At 40.9% G+C, this 19,619-nt stretch overlaps 4 protein-coding genes across 5 annotated transcripts in view; 2 read left to right on the top strand and 2 right to left on the bottom strand.

Moving 5' to 3' along the window:
• LOC134191765 (proprotein convertase subtilisin/kexin type 5-like) overlaps nt 1-3,861 on the bottom strand; it is a 37,430-nt gene extending 33,569 nt beyond the window's left edge. Inside the window, exons 1-5 of the mRNA XM_062660387.1 lie at nt 3,709-3,861; nt 3,540-3,644; nt 3,392-3,484; nt 3,207-3,315; nt 3,106-3,143 (exon numbers count right to left, since the gene is read on the bottom strand). Of these exons, the coding sequence (XP_062516371.1) occupies nt 3,106-3,143; nt 3,207-3,315; nt 3,392-3,484; nt 3,540-3,644; nt 3,709-3,804 (441 nt within the window). The 5' untranslated portion in view covers nt 3,805-3,861. The remainder of the gene's footprint in view (nt 1-3,105; nt 3,144-3,206; nt 3,316-3,391; nt 3,485-3,539; nt 3,645-3,708) is intronic.
• Nucleotides 3,862-3,898: 37 nt separating this feature from the next.
• LOC134191843 (RAB6A-GEF complex partner protein 2-like) lies at nt 3,899-12,583 on the top strand. The gene is made up of 6 exons (XM_062660468.1): nt 3,899-4,214; nt 8,854-8,937; nt 11,048-11,341; nt 11,397-11,524; nt 11,578-11,758; nt 12,269-12,583. Exons 1-6 carry the CDS (start codon nt 3,947-3,949, stop codon nt 12,526-12,528), a joined length of 1,215 nt encoding a protein of 404 aa, XP_062516452.1. The 5' UTR covers nt 3,899-3,946; the 3' UTR covers nt 12,529-12,583.
• A 17-nt stretch (nt 12,584-12,600) lies between these two features.
• Nucleotides 12,601-13,250, bottom strand: LOC134191849 (alpha-ketoglutarate dehydrogenase component 4-like). Its single transcript, XM_062660476.1, has 3 exons — nt 13,107-13,250; nt 12,858-13,045; nt 12,601-12,798 (listed from the first exon to the last, which is right to left on the bottom strand). The coding sequence occupies exons 1-3, from the start codon at nt 13,213-13,215 to the stop codon at nt 12,781-12,783; spliced, it is 315 nt and encodes a 104-aa protein (XP_062516460.1). The 5' UTR covers nt 13,216-13,250; the 3' UTR covers nt 12,601-12,780.
• Nucleotides 13,251-13,311: 61 nt separating this feature from the next.
• LOC134192532 (uncharacterized) lies at nt 13,312-17,513 on the top strand. Of its 2 annotated transcripts, XM_062661270.1 has the most exons (4): nt 13,312-13,379; nt 13,452-13,771; nt 14,982-15,090; nt 15,155-15,888. In XM_062661270.1, exons 2-4 carry the CDS (start codon nt 13,543-13,545, stop codon nt 15,228-15,230), a joined length of 414 nt encoding a protein of 137 aa, XP_062517254.1. In that variant the 5' UTR covers nt 13,312-13,379; nt 13,452-13,542; the 3' UTR covers nt 15,231-15,888. The 2 variants fall into 2 exon arrangements, with proteins under 2 accessions (XP_062517254.1, XP_062517255.1); XM_062661271.1 differs by lacking the exons at nt 14,982-15,090; nt 15,155-15,888 and adding an exon at nt 16,962-17,513.
• Nucleotides 17,514-19,619: the final 2,106 nt, after the last annotated feature.

Raw genomic sequence — 19,619 nt, 5'->3', positions numbered from 1 at the left:
TGTAGATGTCATTTAAGAGTCTATGCAAACTGTTCACAAGATACATGTATCCATCTACATGTGTATGTTGGTCAGCCAGTACACATGTGCAATCATGCAGTGACATGGTACACAGCACAACGACACATACACACCATGTCACAAAGTGATAATGATGTAAAAAGTCAGGTACATCGTGCAAATGTATAGCATGCAGGAATACAAGCTGCGCTTGCTCATTTTGGTGCAAAATGGCATGGAGCGAGTTGGAGAAGTAAAATTGAAAAGAGCAAGTGCCCAAGCAATGACAGCTAGAACAAATCTCTTGAACTCCATTGCTGCAACAGTCACTTGACGATAGACATACATCTCACATTAATAGTACGACGTCTCATAGATCTCCTACACACTTCTTGATATGACTGTTGTAAAGCCATAGAGAAAAACACGAGAAGCTTGGCTTCTGTCCAATGCAAACGTGAGCTAACGTGAGCTATGTCAATCTCAAGTAACTAACTCACGTTAATGACACTCCCATTAAAAGCATGGTTTGCTTCTTCTTCAGTGTGTCGTGTAAATGCGGGCTGGCACGGCTTGGGTCCTTATCTGCCCTCTTGTAAATGAGGTACTAGTCACGTTTATCTGTCATAAGTTTAGTGCTGAATACAAAACAAGTAGCTCAAAGTGTTATTGTCAAGTTGCATGGAGGTTTGCCTTTATTAGCAGCATCATGCTAAATAGCACTCACAATAGGCAGTCCCAAAGTGTATCGATAAGACCTAACCAGCTATTTTACGGTACACACACGTGCTGAAAATCATTTACCCAAAGAACATCCAGCCTGCAAAATCAAGAACATTGCAGCCAGAAAATAAAAATGTCGACTGTTTGTCTAATCTTCCAGAACAACAAAAAAGCATGTAACAAGCCACGTGTGCATACAAGGTGGTTTCCTAGTTCCTGGAAACGAGCAGTACATTAGTGTTCTGTCCACGGTTTTCAGAGTGGTGGTCGGTATTCACTGCATTAAAGGGCATGGTTTATTCGTATTTCAGATAGTCATGGAAAGAAGTAGAGCAAACTCCAGGATAATCAAGCATTGTTGCAAAGCAGACAAGAAAGTAAGAAACAGAACATATCGCACTGTTGATGGTCCATGATCTGAAAGAGTAAACTACGAAAGCTGTAATTTCTGTCAACAGTCAGGGAACTATGTTGCCAAGTCTCATGTTTAGACTATAGCAAGGCTAGACGTCTTGCCATCCATTGGAGCAAGTAAGACACAAGATAAGTGAACAAGCACTACAGTGCAAACCCTCCGCCATACCTTTGCAGCTTGAATGCAATTAGACAGAGCAAATTAGAAGAGCGTGAAAAAGAGACTGACTTCCGGTTATGTATTTGCAGCAATCAGCAATCACATAATATTACTACTTGCCTCAATCAGTGATCATGTGTTATGCCGTTGCCTATCAGGTCGGTCGCGAGCATGAGAAAAAATGACATCCGCTCATGTATTTGCCTTAATCAGAGATCACGTGTTACACTGTGGCCTAGCAAGTCGGTCGGTCATACGTACATACCACACGGCGTTACTATACCTAGCGTTTCATGCGTCGGTAAATATATAGTGGTGGTCAGGAACATGTGGAATGATGGTTGGCATTTATCGAGTGCTGGTCGGGCCCAACCACCTCCGACCACCATGGGCAGAACCCTGGTACTACAAGTACACATGGTTAGGCCTATCACGTGACATCATTGATCAAGATGTTACGTGTAACGATATGAAGATACCATAAAAACATAACATAACTGCGTCGAAGTTAGAACATGGTTAGCCTGGAAGACAGGCAATCATGTTTTTCAGCACACGAGTTTACTGTATCTAGCTTGGCCAATGTTTGAGCATCATTTTGTTTCCCCTGTTGAATGAAAAACTTCTTTAACTTAACATTCCATGAGTCCAATTTCGTTGTGTAATGTGAATGAATCAATGATATGTAAGATCAATTCTTCATTAACGACACATAGTTTGGTGTCCTTACAACAACGTAACTTCATAGTCATTGTCATAGTTGAAACTAATCATAGTGCTGGAGGTCATAGTGTTGGAGAAATAGAAAAAAGGGTAAGAACTCATATTAACAGCAGAAGAATATTGGAAAACTGCCAATCCAGAGAGAAAAGCAGTGCTGGCAGATTAGGTTTGCAAATGGCATCACAAAAAGAGAATGCAAATCAGGCAATTTGAAACTACAAAATCAACCACTCATAGAGTCCAAGCTCTTGACAACAGCACTGACATGTTACATTTAACTACTGTTCAAATCCTTTCGTACAGCCACACAATCCTTTATTCTGGCAACTGTCAGCACACTTATATATGAGTGCACCAATAGCCTACCGATCAAAACACAGACCCAAATCCCACATTTTACTTCATTGCTATATTCCTTCCAAAGACAGAAACTTTCCAAATGCCACCAACAAATGAATGAAGCAAGATTGTGATGACAAGTTATTTGTGTAACTCCTATACATGATGCACCCTTAACATAATTACAACTCCAACTCTATGACCAATAGTTATATGCCATGACACATTACTGTGCCAGAGTTCCAAGATCTAGTTATGCAATTACCCTTGTCCTTACATGAAAAGCCTATCAATGACCATATCTCATAACAAGTCCCTTCCCAAAATGAACAAAAAATGGACAAATTTTAAGCCCTTACCTTGTTCAACGTCAAAAATAGACACACACACACACACACACACCATTGGAATTTCAAAAAGTAAAACAACTGGCTAATAAAATAATTATAAACCAAGATCAGAGGCTGCCAACAAAACCTTGTCAAACATCAAAAATAAACAAAAACCTTCATAGATTCGTACAACAAAATAAAGCGAGCCCATCCTAAAGTGAACAGACTACTGAGCATTACTCAATGTGAGTCGAAGGAACTAACATTTGCTTACAGACAGGCACATGTTATGTTTACACAGCTCTCTTAGCCGATCAACTGTGTTACAGGAAGACAATATCATTACTTCAGTCTTGGAATTCGCGTACACATATACATATGCGCATGTTATAATTACTGTGTAAATAAACTTACATAGTTGTCTTTCAGGTCAGGATGGTCGTGCTCAATTCCTACCAATAAAGAATCCAAGATTACTACAATAATAAAATCAGACACGTAAATAAATCTCAGACCGTCATCTAGAATGGAGACAACCACACTCTTCCCTGACACTCCCTGTTTCCACACTGGCACAACGTTATGGTCTAATTTAGAAGGCCCATAAGTCTGTCCCGTATTTAGCTACAAGAAACCCACAACGTTTCCTGTTCGTTCTCTAGCATCCCTATGATGACATCATGTCAGAATTAATACCTACCAAATACCATTGTTTTGGAAACCACGGATCTTCCGGCATTTGGAAATCTCGTTTCACCCGCTTCTTCACTGTCTGTTGCTCTACCCATTTCACCTACAGCCATTATTCCGTTAACCACGTCACCCACAACATCTGTAGACCATGCAACCTGGGGTAGGACAGCCAGTCTGACTGTGTGATAGTGCGCCGAACGACGTGAACGACGAGGATGATTAGGGCGCTGATAGTGATAGAAAAACTCCAAAGAGCCAATCTAAATTACGAGAAACAGTTTTAGAGCGGCCACTAGCTAATTCACAAATTCGAAATAAATTTACATTTCCTAGATTCACAAAACCGCTTCGAGCCGCTAGCCTGTTCGCTTCATCTTGACTTCCTCCATACACTTCTACGGCCCAATCGTTCGTGTACATAATCTCAGATACAGAGAATACAATCAAGGTCGACACGAAAAAAGACAGCAAGTGACACACTTTTGCCATTCTTGCATTTGAGCATGCGCGGAGTTGTACAATACAAACGGATTGTATGTATCAGTAGCAGTGCAATTAACTGATGATTGAAGTTCGTGCTAACATTGTAGACCGTGCGGTCTATGTGTCTGGAGAGCGGTGCGTGTGCACAATATCTGTTACAAACCTTGACAAAGGACCGAGTGGACGACATCAGACTCTGGCTTGGCTTAGTGCTCAGTTACACTGTCAATGCCAGTTTAATACTACTCTTCTCAAGATGCCAGGGTTCGTGAGAACGATGTCTTCGTCTGGGAAAGGGAGTGATTTCGTTAGGTCTCCGCCAGACACTTCGTTTATTCCTACTAAAGGTACGTACTTTTCCGATCACCTACACTGTCGGTATCGGTTTGTTTGTCTGTCCGTCCGTCCGTCCGTCTGTCTGTCTGTCTGTCTGTCTGTCAATGGTGGTATATTTTCAAACATGAACTATGGTACAATAGCAAATAAAAGGCTAATTACGAGTCCATACAGATTTCAAGTTCTATAAGATTATAAGGACATAAAGTTCTTGTTTATGCCAGAATGCTATTTATGTCAGATGCCTTCTTCTGGAACACACGAGCATTGCACTGCTGCAGTCTGATGGCAATTCGCTTCCTCCAGTAGTCTTTGAATTTACTTGCATTTGTCGGCCTTTGTCACCTCTTGATCTTTTGACAAGGTGTTTAGATAGCTCTCTGCATTTTTCCCCCATCTCCCATAATGTTCTAATACTAGGGGAATCACCTGTACAGACATACCTCCTGGATATGTTTCTTTTCCGTATCTTGCCTTTTTTCTGTCTTCTCGTCTTGATGCCACAGCTCCATCAATTGTAGCAGATAGAGGGAATATGTCCGAACTCCACGGGTGGGCTAAGGCTATGCCCAACTCTACATTGGAGCCAGCTCCGGTGTCGAACACAGAGATGTCTGGACAGGTTTCAGACGTTGAATACCTGCCTGTTGGTTCTTTCCTGTGGTGTATTTGAAGGCTTGCCAAACACTCAGACCACACAGACATAATGGAATTGTGTGTCCAGACTGGTCCACCTCCAGTTTTACAAGTGATTTAGTGGTAGCTGCTGGAATCATGAATTGGTTTGCCACAGTCACAAGCTTGTATTTCGTCATTGGAAGGTAAAGGTAAACCCAACCTCCAGAAAGACGCCAAGCGATACTTGCAGGTGCTGAGTGCGAACTTTCCAGAAGTGGGAATGGCAGAAATCCAGGAACCTGCTCCTTTGCCTTGTAGAGAATGAACTCTAGCTGCATCTCTGAGTGTTATGGTGTTTTCTGTCTGTCTGTCTGTCTGTCTGTCTGTCCTAATTATGGTGATTTAGATAGATTATTTGATTTTGACATTCAAAGTCAAGTCCATTAGTTAATGACTTTTTGTTTGCAAGGACTGCTTTGTATTTTAAAAATCGTAGCATATGTACAAGTAGAATCTGTATGAGAATAAATTATATCTGTCTGTCTGTCTGTCTGTTTGTTTGTCTGTCTATCAATACCTAGATTTCTTCTGCAAGACATTATTACAGTCTACGCTAAAAATCAGCAAGTTCTAAGAGAACTAGGACACAAGAGGTCCCTAAGTACGACTAAGAGTCAAACAGCTGACAATAAGCTAACAGAGTCACTAATGGCACCAACTGAGTCACTATACTGGACTCTGCTCATCTTCTGCAGTAACACTCTTGCATTGCACTGCTGCATCGCAATTGAGAATTGCTTTGTCCTGTAGTTCATGAACTCGTTCTGTCTGCACTTAGTTGTCCATGTTGCTGTTGTTGAGAGCTGGTTGAGATATTTTGAACTACACCGAATTTCATTCCTCTGGTGATGGAGCAATTTGGTCGGTGGGGCAAGAGACCCAAAAGTATCAATCTGTCTGTCTGTCTCTGTCTGTCTGTCTGTCTGTCTGTCTGTCTGTCTGTCTGTCTGTCTGTCTGTCTGTCAATACATATATTTTCACACATCATCGCTATTACAGTCTAAGACAATTAGAACTAAAATCACAAAGTCTAAGAGCCCATAATGGGCTACTTCTGTCTGTCTCGTCAAGGCCAAGTCCATTAGTTAATCTATGATTTTGTTGTTTACATGGACTGGTTTGATTCAGTGGCGTAACTAGCATTAGTTTCCTGTCGCCCGCAAACCACTCCAACCTAGGTAAGCAACATTTACGTAGTTGGCGTGCCTTCTAGCCAAACTTCTGAAGTTGTCCATGCCATGAGCCAATTAGCAATGTGATGCGGCATCTCCAGCAGATGCGTGGCAATGTGGAGGAGAAGCATGAAGAGTGGTGGAAGAAAGCTGTGGAGAGGTCACTGTAAGTAGAGCCTGCTCTTTCCAGAAGATGCATGTGGTTGGCAAACACAGCATAAAATACTTTTTGGGATACACCGTCATGGCATGCATGCAGTAGTACCATTGCTAGATAAGGTAACTTACCAGTTTGACACACAATTTGGACCTTTACAGAGAGTGGCAGTCAAGCATCTTTGCTCTTACTGTACCTCGTGCTCCATTGCAATATTCTCAAATCTCAAGAGTTCATACTTTGTCTTTGAAATGGATCGCTTGCCAGCAGGAACCAGTGATGACACAGTCAAAGCTGACCTAAGTTGCTGGATTGACTTGAGTATACTTGCAATAGCGAAGCTCAACCAGGCCGTCAAATCCCCAGAGACTGCTCTAAATCTGGCTGAATCATCTCTCTGTCTTAAATTTCAGCATTGCTATACGAACTGTTTGCACATGGGCATGATATAGTCAACATTTCGGCCCACGATGGGTCAGAAGCGCTTCCCTAGTGCTAGCACTCCGAGTTTATTACGGTATTCAACCCCTGTGGACCACGGAAAAATTATCCAGTGATTTATCACAGGAGTCAGCTACAAAACATTGTGTTTGTGAAGTTGTTAACAAGCAGGAAATGGTGACTTTACACATACAGACAAAAATCAGCCACTGATGAGATGACAAATTTACATGATGTTATGATGTTGTTTAGTGATAAACTATGTTTGCAAACAAAGACTGTACACAAGTATCACTGTAATGTTCATGTACAACTCAGTTGCTGTCAGCTATGTGCTATCATTATGTTTGTAGTCATGCTTAGCTAAATATGCATTGTAGAGTTACATATACAGCATTTTTCTAAGCTGTTGATGTCTATTGTGTTTTGACGAAAATCACATCTTTCAATTTTGCTGGAAACCAGCTTTTGTACCCCACTAGTTACGCCACTGTGCTTTAACAAATTCCTAGCATATGTACAAGTAGAGTCTATATGAGAATAAAGTATCTGTCTGTCTGTCTGTCTGTTTCACATAGTATTTCACTATTAATGATAAAAACTTTAACTCTACATAAAGGTGCAGCTAAAACAACTATGCTAGCTAGTATCCCACATGGACAATCTGATACAAAAGCATAGTGTAGGGAACAACAACAACAACTAATATGAATAGAGTTCTGAAATTGTAAATGTCTAGTCTGTCTGTCAAGAACATATATTTGAAACATCAAAGCTATTATAATCTAAATATAGCTAAAACTATTGTCTTCAGATCAAAACTATCTACGACCACTAGGGCTGTTTTTACAGTGCTAACTTGTCTAGTGTACAATTGACTTCTGTATAAATCGCCTAATGAGTTGCTCGAGCATGTTATCCTGTCTATCTTCCTTTTGATAACACTGGCATTACATCTCTGTAATGTCTCTGCCAATAGTCGCCAGTAAGTTTTGAAATCTATGCTGTTGATTTTCCGTTGTCGTCTCTTGATCAGAGATATCTGATGCAGAAACTGCTCCTTCTTTGCCCCGATGTCCAAAGTGTTCAAGCGCTGTCTCTGTTTTTAATTATTCAAGCTACAGTACAATAGTACATACCTATAACTGCAGCTACACTGGATATCGCAGTTCTCCTTTCAGTCTTGAACTCCCTGTATTTTTTCTTGCCTTCTTCTCTTACCTTTTCAGCCAATTTCTCTGTTTGATACCCTGACCAAAATGCTCAAAGACCAAGGGAATTACTGATGATGCTACCCCTTAAGTAGAAGTGTTTACCCTTATACTTGCCTCTTTCTTTTCACCTCTCTTGGATGCTACTGTTCCTTCCTTAGTGGCTGCTAACAACTCTATGTCGAGACACCAAGGGTGGGCAAGAGAGACATCTAGGTCACAATCCATCCCGAAGTCCGGGTCGAAGAAAACGATGCTTGATCTATGGTCATTGTTATTATACCAGGGCTCCTTTCTGATAGTAAGTTTCATTGACTGAGACAGTCACACCATGTTGACACAATTGAATGGCTTGTGTGGAGAGGCCCACCTCCTGTTTTGCATGTGATCAAATGATAGCTGTCTGAGTAGAGGTCTTTGCTACAATCATAGGATCTACTACTCAACACGGGAATATCACATCCTAACCTAATCTGTCCATCTGTTTGTCTATTTGTTTGTGTGTTGAGTGTATGTCTGTCTTGTCTGTCTGTGTGTAAGTCAGGTTGTCATTAATTTCAAACTTGTGCTGAGGTGCAATCGTGCCATCGTACAAGGCTGAGTATGAGAGAATACAATCTGGAGTAAAGTTGTACTTTGAAGGACAAAATGCTCTTTTTAGCTAATATTATTTTCATGAAATGGAGCCACAACAGGCTGGCAACGAGAGTAACAGTCGCAGTTTGAATTAGTGGCATACATGGGTGACAGGCAAACTGTCGAACATTATTGTATTTATTGTGGAAAATCTGAGCAGTAGGAAGTCTACGAGAATGCCAACACATGATGTTAATGTTAGGTGATGGACAAAATGGTCAGTGTGGATTTTTTAGTTTTATTTCCACAATCTTCTTTCGTAGCTTTAATGAATTTTTGAAATATTATGTTAATTTACCGTCAATGTTATAACTATTAGTCATGCTTGTGATGTGATATCATGTTGCATTTGTAGGTGAACCTGGGCTGTGTTCTGTCTCAACTGATTCAACTGTTCTAGCATGTGACATCAGGCTATCTCCTGGAGAAACCAAAAGATGTATGAGCCATTTCTTCTGTTAGTTAATTACACCAGAGTTTACTAGAATTAGATTGGAACAGTGTCACTATCAGTATGGTCTTCTGAGTGATAGCAAAATATGGACTGTGTTTTTTAGTTAATTGACCTAGACTGCTAGAAGTCTAGAAAGAGGCTTCAAGCAGTTAGAAATTTCATAATAATATAATTGCCTTCACCAAGGAGGTTATGTTTAGTTTGTTTGTTGGTTTATTTGTGAGCAGGATTACTACAAAACATTTGGATGGATTTGATGAAATTTGGTGGGATGATAGAACTGTGATAGAGGAACAATCAATTAGTTTTTGTGATTAATCCATATTTGGGTCTCTTGTTTTAACAAGAAAAGTGAGACGACTCCCAATTTTAAAACCTATTATTGGTGGATAAACAATGCAATTATTGATGGATAAATGATGTACATGCTAAGATGAACACAAATGACATTGTTATGAAAATTGAGCTGCCTTGGCAGAGGTTTGTGCTCTCCAAGTGCTGTCTAGTTTTATGGTTCAGTTGTCACTGTCTTACTGCATTGTTACATCAACAGAATCTTACATTTTTTCGGTTTTTATGAAAGTATACAGGATAGAAACATTGCATATGTAGTGTTCACTAATAATGTTCATTCACATGAGGACTTGTAACCAGGCCAGCATGGGCTGGTGTGGGTCGATTCGGTTTCAGAATGTTGTTTGAACGTGGGCCGAGTTGTCCTGAGCAGTGCTGGCCTGGCCCTGTAAATCTTGCCGGGCTGGCATGGTCTCCTTGTGCTGTACCTACAAAATGGTGTGTATGCACACCTCCTACGTACTGTTCTTGTTGCCGAAGCTCTGGGATTTACATAATTTTACTGTTGCGCAGCTACACTAAAAATAAGTGAGCTGCTTGGTTTGATCCATAGTTATAACAAGTGCACGTAGTAGCACATGATGGATGCCAACTAGTCAGCACTGCCTTGCTTTCATAGCTGGTGTGAATGGGGGGGGGGGGGGGGGGCCTAGCTCAATTCTCTGACTGAGGCTAGCTTATGTCAGCTTGGCTTGGCTGGACTCGGCTCTGTATGTGTGCTTGTGTGAATGTACTATAACAGACGATACCTCTTGCCAAAGAGTGATGGTTACTGAACAGTATTTTGGCCTTAGACAATTATTACAGCAGGTGATTGAAGAGTCAGCAATATATCAGTTTGAGAAGGAAAACAGTGTAACATAGTAAGTAGTTATTCACAGGTCATATACTAAAACTCATGATTTCTTACCTTTGTGTCACATATACTCCTACAAGTGTAGTGACATCATAATAGTATAATGGTGAATTAAAATTTATTTTAAGTCTCAATTTGTCTGTCTAACATATTGCCAGCTCAGACCCTTTGCCGTTATTTATTAGATGTTCAGCTGGCTTGAACACACAGTTTAATAGAGATAGCGGTTATGAGCTGCCATCACTTTGTGTGACGTTATTATTGGAGAACTGGCGTGTCGAAATAAATGAACTGAATAGTGTTGTTCTATGAGACATAGTAGCAAGTAAGCTTAGTGCCCTTCTGCTGGCTGCTTCTTATGTACTGTGGTGCATGTTGTCCTGTAATTGGAGAAACAACTAATGACAATCACGTCTGCAGTTTTTAATTCCTAATTATTGTCTTCAGGCAGTGTCGATCTAATTTCTAAATTCTTTGCCCAAAAATAATGTGTTAACTTGTAATAAAAGAGTAAGTACCATACATAATGATATGTCCTAACTGGTTAATAATTATACCTGTCCGGGTGTTGAGTCACGTGGTGTATGTGTGACGTCATAACATCATACCAGCTTGTAATCGCTTGTGCTTGCCCCCCCCCCCCCCTTCAGCCAAACTCTGGATCCGTTACTGCATCAACATGTAGATAAATCTTGATGGTCTATCATGCTATGTAATGCCACAATACTTTGGTGGCATTGGCGTTATTCTAATTGACAAAAAAGATCACAGTAAGTGATTGTAACATCTGGAATTACTTTAATCAGTGCCAACTGGAAAGTTTTACTGAAAAATGATTACCATGCTGTATCTCACATGCACTAATGCACTTGTCTTGTCTTTTAGATACATACACTGAAGTAATTCCAGTGACAGCACCACCTTCTTACAGAGGGCAGATGGTCAAATATAGCTACAAAGTTACTATAGGCACACAGAGGATCAACGAGCCTACAAAACTGCTTAAAGTTCCTCTTAGAGTAATCAAACTCAATATAAAGGAGGAACAGGAGGAAGAGGAGGAGAAGGATGAGGAAAGAAGAACACCGATGACAAGTCCATTTATCAACGACAGCAGAAGCAATGTTGTCAACAGAGCGTTGCATCAATTGCTTGCATCTGCATCTCTAAGGAATACAAGTGAGTATACTTTTGTTCTCTATTATTTGTTTTGCTGATTGATTGTGTGGCTAAGGAACGTATAATATTGCCAGTAAGAAAGGGCCAGTTGTAAAAATTATTGTAATGAAAGAAGCATATCGGTTGGGAGAGGAAATATCAGGAACTGTCGATTTTTCTGCTGGAAGTATTCTGTGTAAACAGGTAACATAACCAGTGGTGTGTATGTGTTTGGCAGTTGACAATGTGTTGTGCAGATATCTGTTACTCTTCAGTCAGAAGAAAAAATTCCAGAAGAGTGTTGGGTGAATCATACGAGAGTACAATCAACATGTATTAGCCACACAAGGCACCATGAATGCTGCTTACACAGTTCAAGAGCACAGTTTATGCTCCCGATTCCCTTTACAGCGACACCACAGTTCTCAACAAAACTAGGTGTGTGTGTGTGCGTGTGTGTGTGTGTGTGTGTGTGTGTGTGTGTGGAAACTAACACTAGGTAATGTTTTTAACATTATTCAATTGTGCTGGCCCATGGATCGCTTGAACGTCTTCGTCAGCAATGTGGTATGCGAGGATATTGAAGCTGCCACATCTCAGTAACTTACTCATCTTTGTCATAGAATGTGACTTCAGTAACGTGTGTCATAGAATGTGCAGAAAATTGTTTCTCTTTGTCTAAATAAGAACCTGATTCTGGGTATTAGTGTTGGAAGCCCGGTTCACAATATTGACGCTGACATCAATGCCAACAATACAAATGAATCCTATTCCAGCATCAGCGTCAATATCAAAATATGCGGCTGATGCTGAGGCGGTGTCTTTGAAGCTTGATGCTCACCTGAGCATCAGCGTCATATTGTGAACCAGGCTTCAGATCTTTGTAATCATAAAACTGTAGCCTACGATTCAGTATTGATTTCTTCATGCTATTGATTTGTATTTCAGTTTCGTTGTCTTGGAAATTACATTTCGAGTTTCTTCTCTGCAGTCAGCAAACAACTGCAACCAGAACAACGGTTAGGCACAAACGAGTCAAATCTACTGGCGAGAAGGCAGTAGTAGACTGTGATAGTAGTAGTAAAGGAGTAGCTGATATTGTAACAGATACTCTTCAATGGGACCTTGCAATAGAAGTCCTTCCAGCTCATCCAGCACAAGTTGCAAGCACAAGTCCAGTAAAGTCACCGGTCACCATTGTTTTATAAGAAAGTTTTGTTGGTTTAGGTGAACTAGAAGAGTACTAAGACATTTACGACAATAGGTGAAATGCTGTCCACATGGTCTAGCTAGTGTGGTTTGCCTACCTTTTGTATTTGTAACATTCATAATGAAATATAATTTTTTACAACTCTCGCGCGTAATATAAACTGTACCAAACACCGGAGCGACCAGTTGGCATCTCCACCAGTTGACATGACGTTTTCTATCAGTTTACGTTACACTGTAAACTTACAGCATCACCTTTCTCCACCCATCTGATGTACAACGAAGTATATGCTTACTAGTTTACCAAAAACCGTACTCCTTGTCTTACATTTATTGCTTCTATCTCTGCTTCAGTCAACTGCCGTCTCTGGTATCTATGAGGCAGTGAAAGAAATGCTTGCAGGTCTTGTTGTGTAGCATTCCCTGGATTCAGAATCAGGGTTGTTTGGGTTTCCGTTGTTTGACTAACTTGAGCTGACGATGATTGTGTTTCTGCGCTATTCGACTCCATTTGAGCTACAAATGAGAAATCGTACGAATGTAGGGTAAGAACGTACAGAGAGATGCACCCAATAACCATGTCCTCTTTTTCTTTCTGGAAACTGAATCGATGGTCTGTGAGGTTTCACGGTGTGAACCCACCGTGCGGAAATTCGAAGAAATGTCAGTCTAGTAGTAGACAACATGACGTCTGATGGCGATACGAGGAAATATGAATGCGCACTCTCAGTCCTCGAGGTCCGTTGCCTGCAAAAGGCGCATGCGCGAAGTAATCAACGGCGCGGCGGGAGAGGGTCTGGTTACGCAAGACTACACTGTTTGATTGAACAGTTGATGAAAAACTCATCATGTTAGTTAACTCCTAGTAACACGTTTCTGACTAGCAAGAAGCCTTCCCCGGCTTTTATTTTGTCCCTGCTAGGTGTAAACTTCTTTGTACGGGTCGCAAATTTTGTCCGCAAGCTTAACCAATCACAAACAAGCTCGTCCAGCAATCTTGTCCCGTGAGATTAATGGAGAGCCGTAGCGCTTCGAAGCGAGTTCGTGCGCCGGTCGCCGATCCTGGTATGCTTGATTTGGAGCACGTGGACTTTGACGGGGAAGGAGAGGAGGAGTCGTTGCTGGCTATGACCAGCGCGATGACAACTCTGATTGGGACGATGAGGTACAGCGTCAAATTGATGCCCAGGCTGCTGTTCTGGAGGCGGAAGAGTCCGATCAGGAGGAGGACGAGTTCACGGAGTAAGTTTTGCAAGTTCTTCTATTCATTTTCGATTGTGTTCTGCGACTTCCGGTTTGCATGACGTCATCCATGCAAACAGCCTCGTTGCGTTAGTTCGATTGGGCTGGAAGACACGCCCCTCTTCCAAACCTCAACCAGCGCAGGGGCTGGTAAAAGTTGGAAGAGGGGCGTGCTCTTTCAACGAGCAGCAGAGTCGGTAGAGTTGAGTCTTTTGACTATAGCAGCAGAACTGTAGAAGTTGGAAGAGGGAAATGCACACCTACAGCTAATTGGTGTAGGTATTCTGGACGCTATGATACTCACCCCAACAAGCTATTTACTTAACAGGGCAAACAAACGCCTGTACACGCCTACTTTGGGAAATATTACATCTACAGGATAATAAGCAATTGTGCAGATTGTTCCGCCAAAATTGCAGGTTGAGCAGTAGTCTGTTCAGGTCCACATGTGTAACGTGAGAAAGGATACCAAAAATCTTAAAGGAACATTTCGGCCGCATGCGCTAGTAAATTGCGCCCAGCATACACCTTTGATTGTTGGTTACCAACAATCAAATTGAGACATTTGACGCATTTGCAGAACGAGATATGCTTACATACGCTGTTAACTGATTAAATGATAAATTTTATCGGATGCATTTGTAACTTTCGATCGGGGCTCCAACTTTTTCTCGAATATCTACCGTAGATTGCAGTTTGCAAAGCGTGCTGTTTGGTTCAGTAGCTGAAACACTTATGCACAACTTACTCATACTTATCAAGCGGGCAACGCTTTTCTAACGTGACGCTGAAGAGGGTTTTCTTGCCATCACGTGTAACATCACGTGACATCGACAGCAGTCGGTGGACATCGAAACAGATTTGGACGGTGAAACAGATCCGGACGCCAATACCGCTTGCCTCTTTATCCTTTTAGTTGTGTTCATGTGTGACAGACCACGTATGAACAGCTATTTTTACCACACAACGAAGGGGGCCCTGTCGTAAAACTGGACTCAACTGTAACTTCGCGTTGCAGTTCTTCTCACTTCCATCAGCGCATGCAGCCATTGCTTTTTGCCGCAAATGTACGTTAGCGCGCATTTCTGAAACGTTGCGTTAACACAAATCTTTGAAATGTCTCTTTAAGATTGTTTAGTATTCCATGTACATGGTTGTCACAATTCAGGAGGTAACATATTTAGATTTGAGCAATGTCATCATCTTCTAGTAAACATCAAAGACTGTCACTGTGGGTCTGCCATGAATATCCAGAAATATTCGAGAGGAACTGATGGTTACATCTGGAGATGCCCTAAACACAACTGCAAAGCAACAAGGTTGTAATTTCTCAATCAAAAAGCCTAGCAACAATTTAGCAATATACTACTATTACTGTTATAGATCAGTGAGAACTGGATCATTTTTCTCAAACAGCAATATAACTTTGACAAAGTACATGGTGATCATACTCCATTAGGCATATGATGACCAGGTCTTGGATGCTTGTGAAGGAGTACATTGTCGTTCAGTGCTTCCAGTACTTTTGTGACATCTGCTCTTGGAAGTTGCTTCAGATGCCAATAAATTCATGTTGGGGCAGAGTGGGGCTGCACCCTAATGTGTGTAAGATAGATGAATCCTGTTTCTTGCACAAGCCCAAAGTAGTCCATTGTGTTGATCACACCACACATTCTGTGATTCTTACAGTATGTTGCCTTTGTTGTCGCTATGGACATCTGGCATGGCATCCAGTGTTCTGTATTGTTGATAACTCAATGACTCCTGCCCCTGGATTCATGCAAGCAGTCCAATGTAGGGATGTGGCAACCCTTCTGCCGATCATACAGGTGCACGTACTCTCATAGACAACTATTCATTGCAATGAATGGAGAGCTTCCCATCAGGCTAACCAGCTTTCAAATGCCATGTACCAAGACAGTCAACCACTCATTTCATTTTTGAGACCCTGCAACCGGCGTCCATACGATCCACATAGAATCCTATTGGAATCGAATAAAGCTACGCCTTAAATGCATGAAAGGCTGTCACCGACACATGCTGCCATCTTACCCTGACGAGTTCATGTGAAGGGAGAGGTATGGGAAACAAGACATCAAGCTTTAGAAAACATTGTTTCTGACATAGCAGCGTGATACTCTGTCCCTCACTGACATTCTTTTTCTTGACTCTGTTCTGTTGCTAGCTAGAGTTAGTCTTATGTAGAGTTTGTAGTTTAGTTGAACTGCTCAGTATAGTCTGCTTCGTAATTCCGTAAAAATTGCACAACGAGAACATACTTGTACTCCACTCTGTGCGACAATCTGCACAATTGCTTATTATCGCGGACTAGTTCTCTGCATGAGCAGATTAGATTATTAGTTACTGGTTAATAAATTTAACGTTATATGCAAATTTATGTTGGAGCATGAGTATCCCATTCTGAGAATTTATGAAGACTTCAAGTATACCTCATTCACATGCATTTTTACTCCATTCTGAAGAATTAGCAGGCGGATAGAATTTTTATGAAATATTTTGTTGAGAGTTATATCTTGTTCAATTACATCTTGTTTCAGCAATTAGCAGCAATCCATTATCCCAAAGTAATGTGCTGTTATAGATCCCATTGTTTGCCCAAGCTGATTAGATTATTGATTGCTAGTTAATATCTCGTTGAAGACAAATGAAAATGTAATGAGTGTCCTGTTTTGAAAATGTGTAGGTTGGAATTGAATTCAGTGCAAATGCAATCAGAATTTTAAGAGAAACGCAGGCGCTAGTTTCCCGTTGTATGTATTTACTTATGTTGTTGAATGAGTATCTCGTTCTGAGAATATATATATATATATATATATATATATATATATATATATATATATATATATATATATATATATATATATATATATTATTACAGGAAAATGATCCATGGGTGCAGCCATTTTGAATATTTGTTCGCTTTGTACTCGCAAACCACCGCTCCTTTCTGCTCCTCTAGCAAGTGACCTTCTCTACTTTCAAAGAGTGACTGGTGTCCTTTGTGGTGGCTGGTGCCCTGTGGTTCGCTTTGTTCTGGTGTTTGTCGGTAGATCGCGATGCCACCAAATAGTCTGTTCCCTACGCGTTTGCAGACTGCTGCACTTCCGTGCGCTTCCTTTGCCACGCAGTCTTTTCTCACTGGGGAATGTTTGTGGTGTGTTCTCTGTAGTTTGTGGTGTCATCGGAAGGCTGTTTTGCTGTGGTGTCACCTATTGTGACTTTGCGCACCATGATTCAATCGAAGTAGACAGTGGAGGTGTTGTTGTGTGTCTTCCAGAGCTGTCTTGGGACGACAAGATTTCTTCCCGATTGAACTCATCTCTACTCGTGCACGAATTTCTCTAATACGGCACAGCGGATCTCACGACATGCTATGTGGAAGTTCGAATTCTTGGTATTAGGTGCCAAAGTCCCATGATACTTATGTTGCGCTCTGGAGAGCTGCCTCAGAAAGGCGTCTCAATTCTTGACAAGTAGGCGACAGATGTACTCGAATACCACTGCTGCTGTTTCATTGCAAAAGGGAGATCAGTGGCAGTGGTTGTCACCGAGAACACGACAGTTGTGATCTTTGACAGTTACTTGCATGGCCAGAAAGGTGCTCTCATTGCAGTTTCTACTGGGATTGCACCTGTAATTCGCTTTCTGTGCAATCGTCTCTAAGGAGGCATAGATAATAGCGAGGAGCTGATGTTTGCTTCCTAGAGAAAGTGTAAGAGGTTGTAATGTAGTAGTAATTTCACAATTTTATTTGTTTGGTCAAAGTGCTGACAGTTGCCCAGATTTTTGGCAAACATATGAATGTGCTTACAGTACATATACTAATAGTACTAGTAATGTCAGTTTTGAATGTTTCAAAAGAAACTGATCCAACATTTGAATGGGCATTAAATTTGAGTGGACATTTAATTTGGGCATGGCAGACCCTTCGCCGAAATTGCCAAAATTAAATGTATGCCGAACATTTACAAAATTAGAGTATATGAGTTTAGTTGATATTAATAGCCAGCCACATTTAGATCTGTCATAAGGATTTATCCTCAAACTGGTCAAAGAGCTAGTTGCTGGCCTATGTGCCAGCAAGCATTACCAGGCTCAGCGTGCTGGAGGGCAACCTGGCAACGTTGCCGATGCTCCCAACTATGTCAGGCCGGTGTATCGTATGCCGGCCTGGATGAAATCAACGTGTTTGGGAAAACAGTAAGCAAACATAGCGTCTACCAATTATTGCAATTGACTGTCATTATTTTGTAGGTGTATAGTGTGTAGATTGAGAGACAAGATGAGGACATGTATATATACTTGTTGTATCAACTGTGGAATTTTTTGTTTTACTAGTAAACGTAATTGTTTTAAACTTTATCATCAGTCTAGTATGTTAGCAAAAGATTGTAGAGTAGAAGTAGCTAGATTAAGATGTGAAAGACCACTGGATTCTATTTTTATATACCACAAAGAATTAGTATAGGTATTTGTATTGTGTTAGTTGGATGTGGTAATCAGTCTTGGTTTGTTGAAGATTCTGACAGTAAGTGTGTTTGACAGTAGAGCAGGAATCGTTTAGTGTGTGCAACTGTTTCGAGAAAGGGGTGTGCTTCATGTCTGGGCAGTTCACTTTGTGGGAACTTTTTGTAGTTGAACTAGGAATTTGTGTAGAGTAGCAACTAAATTTTTAGCCTACTCCAGACTGCTTTCTGCACGTAATGGGAGGAGAGAAAAACAGTAGTGGTAGTAGAGTTAGGGTTGGAGTTAGGGTCTTAACCGCCTGATGGAATAACGCTTGTGATTATACATAAGCCTAGGGTTAATTAACGTTCACATGACCGGAAACAAAGTGGCCGCTGCGAGTGTGCTAGCCCTAACCCTAACTCTCTATTTCTCCTCTCTTTCCACTCTCTTCCCATCACGTGTACACTGTACCGACGCAGGCAATTTTTTGGGGCACGGTTGGGGCACATCCCGGATGTCAAGTCCCGATATATGTGACTTGCACGTGCATGCCAGACAATTCACGTGCACGCCTTTATGCTAACAGATCGTAGGACTGGCGTGGCGTGGCGTGTCTCTGCGAGCAGTTTATATTGCAGTGAGTGAGCCGCATTGGTTAATGAAAGAGAGCTCCATTTGGGGAATGGTGGTTGCTACACGCCGTGTTCTTTGCAGAAATCGACTTTCTCGAGAAACAGCTGGCTCCAGAAAATTTTTTACGTGATGCAGTGATCATACAAAACGGCAAAGGTCTGCACATATCAATTAATTAGTATGAAGTATGGATTATTATTAAATATTAATTAAAAGTAGGTATCTATGTTAGTATGTTGTTTTAACTTAAAACTGAACCTTAAATGTGATTTAATTAAGTAATTAAGTAATTGTTCCGAATTTAATTTAATAGTTTGATGTTTAATTTAATCCAATTGTGCGCTCTAGTAAATTTATAGTAAATTTATAAATAATACTAGTACCTGGACATTAATTTATGTTTGGTTCATATTTACAAGTGGTAGTCTACGTGCATTATAAATTATTTGTTGCAGACCAAACAAGATAAACAAGGCTACACAATACTTTTGATTGGATAGGGATTTTGTACATTTCTCAAACGTTCTGAAATAATATTGTACTTTTGCGTAGAGAACCATTAGACGTCTGAACAGGCGAGACTGTGCTGCATTTGACTTCCCTAGTGTCAGTCCAGAAAGAGTAATGATCGTCAACGTTCCTGTAACGTCCCAGTTCAGTGATCCGCACACAAGCACAATGATGCCTAGTGAATCAGCTTGTAGAAGCCTATGTAGCCAACTTCAGGAACTACTGAGTTATCACC

The sequence above is a fragment of the Corticium candelabrum genome, chromosome 16, assembly GCF_963422355.1.
Source record: "Corticium candelabrum chromosome 16, ooCorCand1.1, whole genome shotgun sequence".
Classification (NCBI taxonomy): domain Eukaryota; kingdom Metazoa; phylum Porifera; class Homoscleromorpha; order Homosclerophorida; family Plakinidae; genus Corticium; species Corticium candelabrum.
The sequence above is the reverse complement of the archived record's forward strand: the minus strand, read 5'-3'. Positions and strand labels throughout refer to the sequence as shown.

Bases quoted from the DNA above. Each gene is read 5' to 3' on its own strand.
- LOC134191843 (XM_062660468.1), top strand. From the start codon at position 3,947: ATGATTGAAGTTCGTGCTAACATTGTAGACCGTGCGGTCTATGTGTCT. The intron at 4,215-8,853 runs GTACGTACTTTT...TTGCATTTGTAG, and splicing joins TTCGTTTATTCCTACTAAAG to GTGAACCTGGGCTGTGTTCT. The intron at 11,759-12,268 runs GTGTGTGTGTGT...TTTGTATTTCAG, and splicing joins ACAGTTCTCAACAAAACTAG to TTTCGTTGTCTTGGAAATTA.
- LOC134191849 (XM_062660476.1), bottom strand. From the start codon at position 13,215: ATGTTGTCTACTACTAGACTGACATTTCTTCGAATTTCCGCACGGTGG. The intron at 13,046-13,106 runs GTTATTGGGTGC...TCTCATTTGTAG, and splicing joins AGAAAGAAAAAGAGGACATG to CTCAAATGGAGTCGAATAGC.
- LOC134192532 (XM_062661270.1), top strand. From the start codon at position 13,543: ATGGAGAGCCGTAGCGCTTCGAAGCGAGTTCGTGCGCCGGTCGCCGAT. The intron at 13,772-14,981 runs GTAAGTTTTGCA...ATCATCTTCTAG, and splicing joins GAGGAGGACGAGTTCACGGA to TAAACATCAAAGACTGTCAC. The intron at 15,091-15,154 runs GTTGTAATTTCT...TTACTGTTATAG, and splicing joins CACAACTGCAAAGCAACAAG to ATCAGTGAGAACTGGATCAT.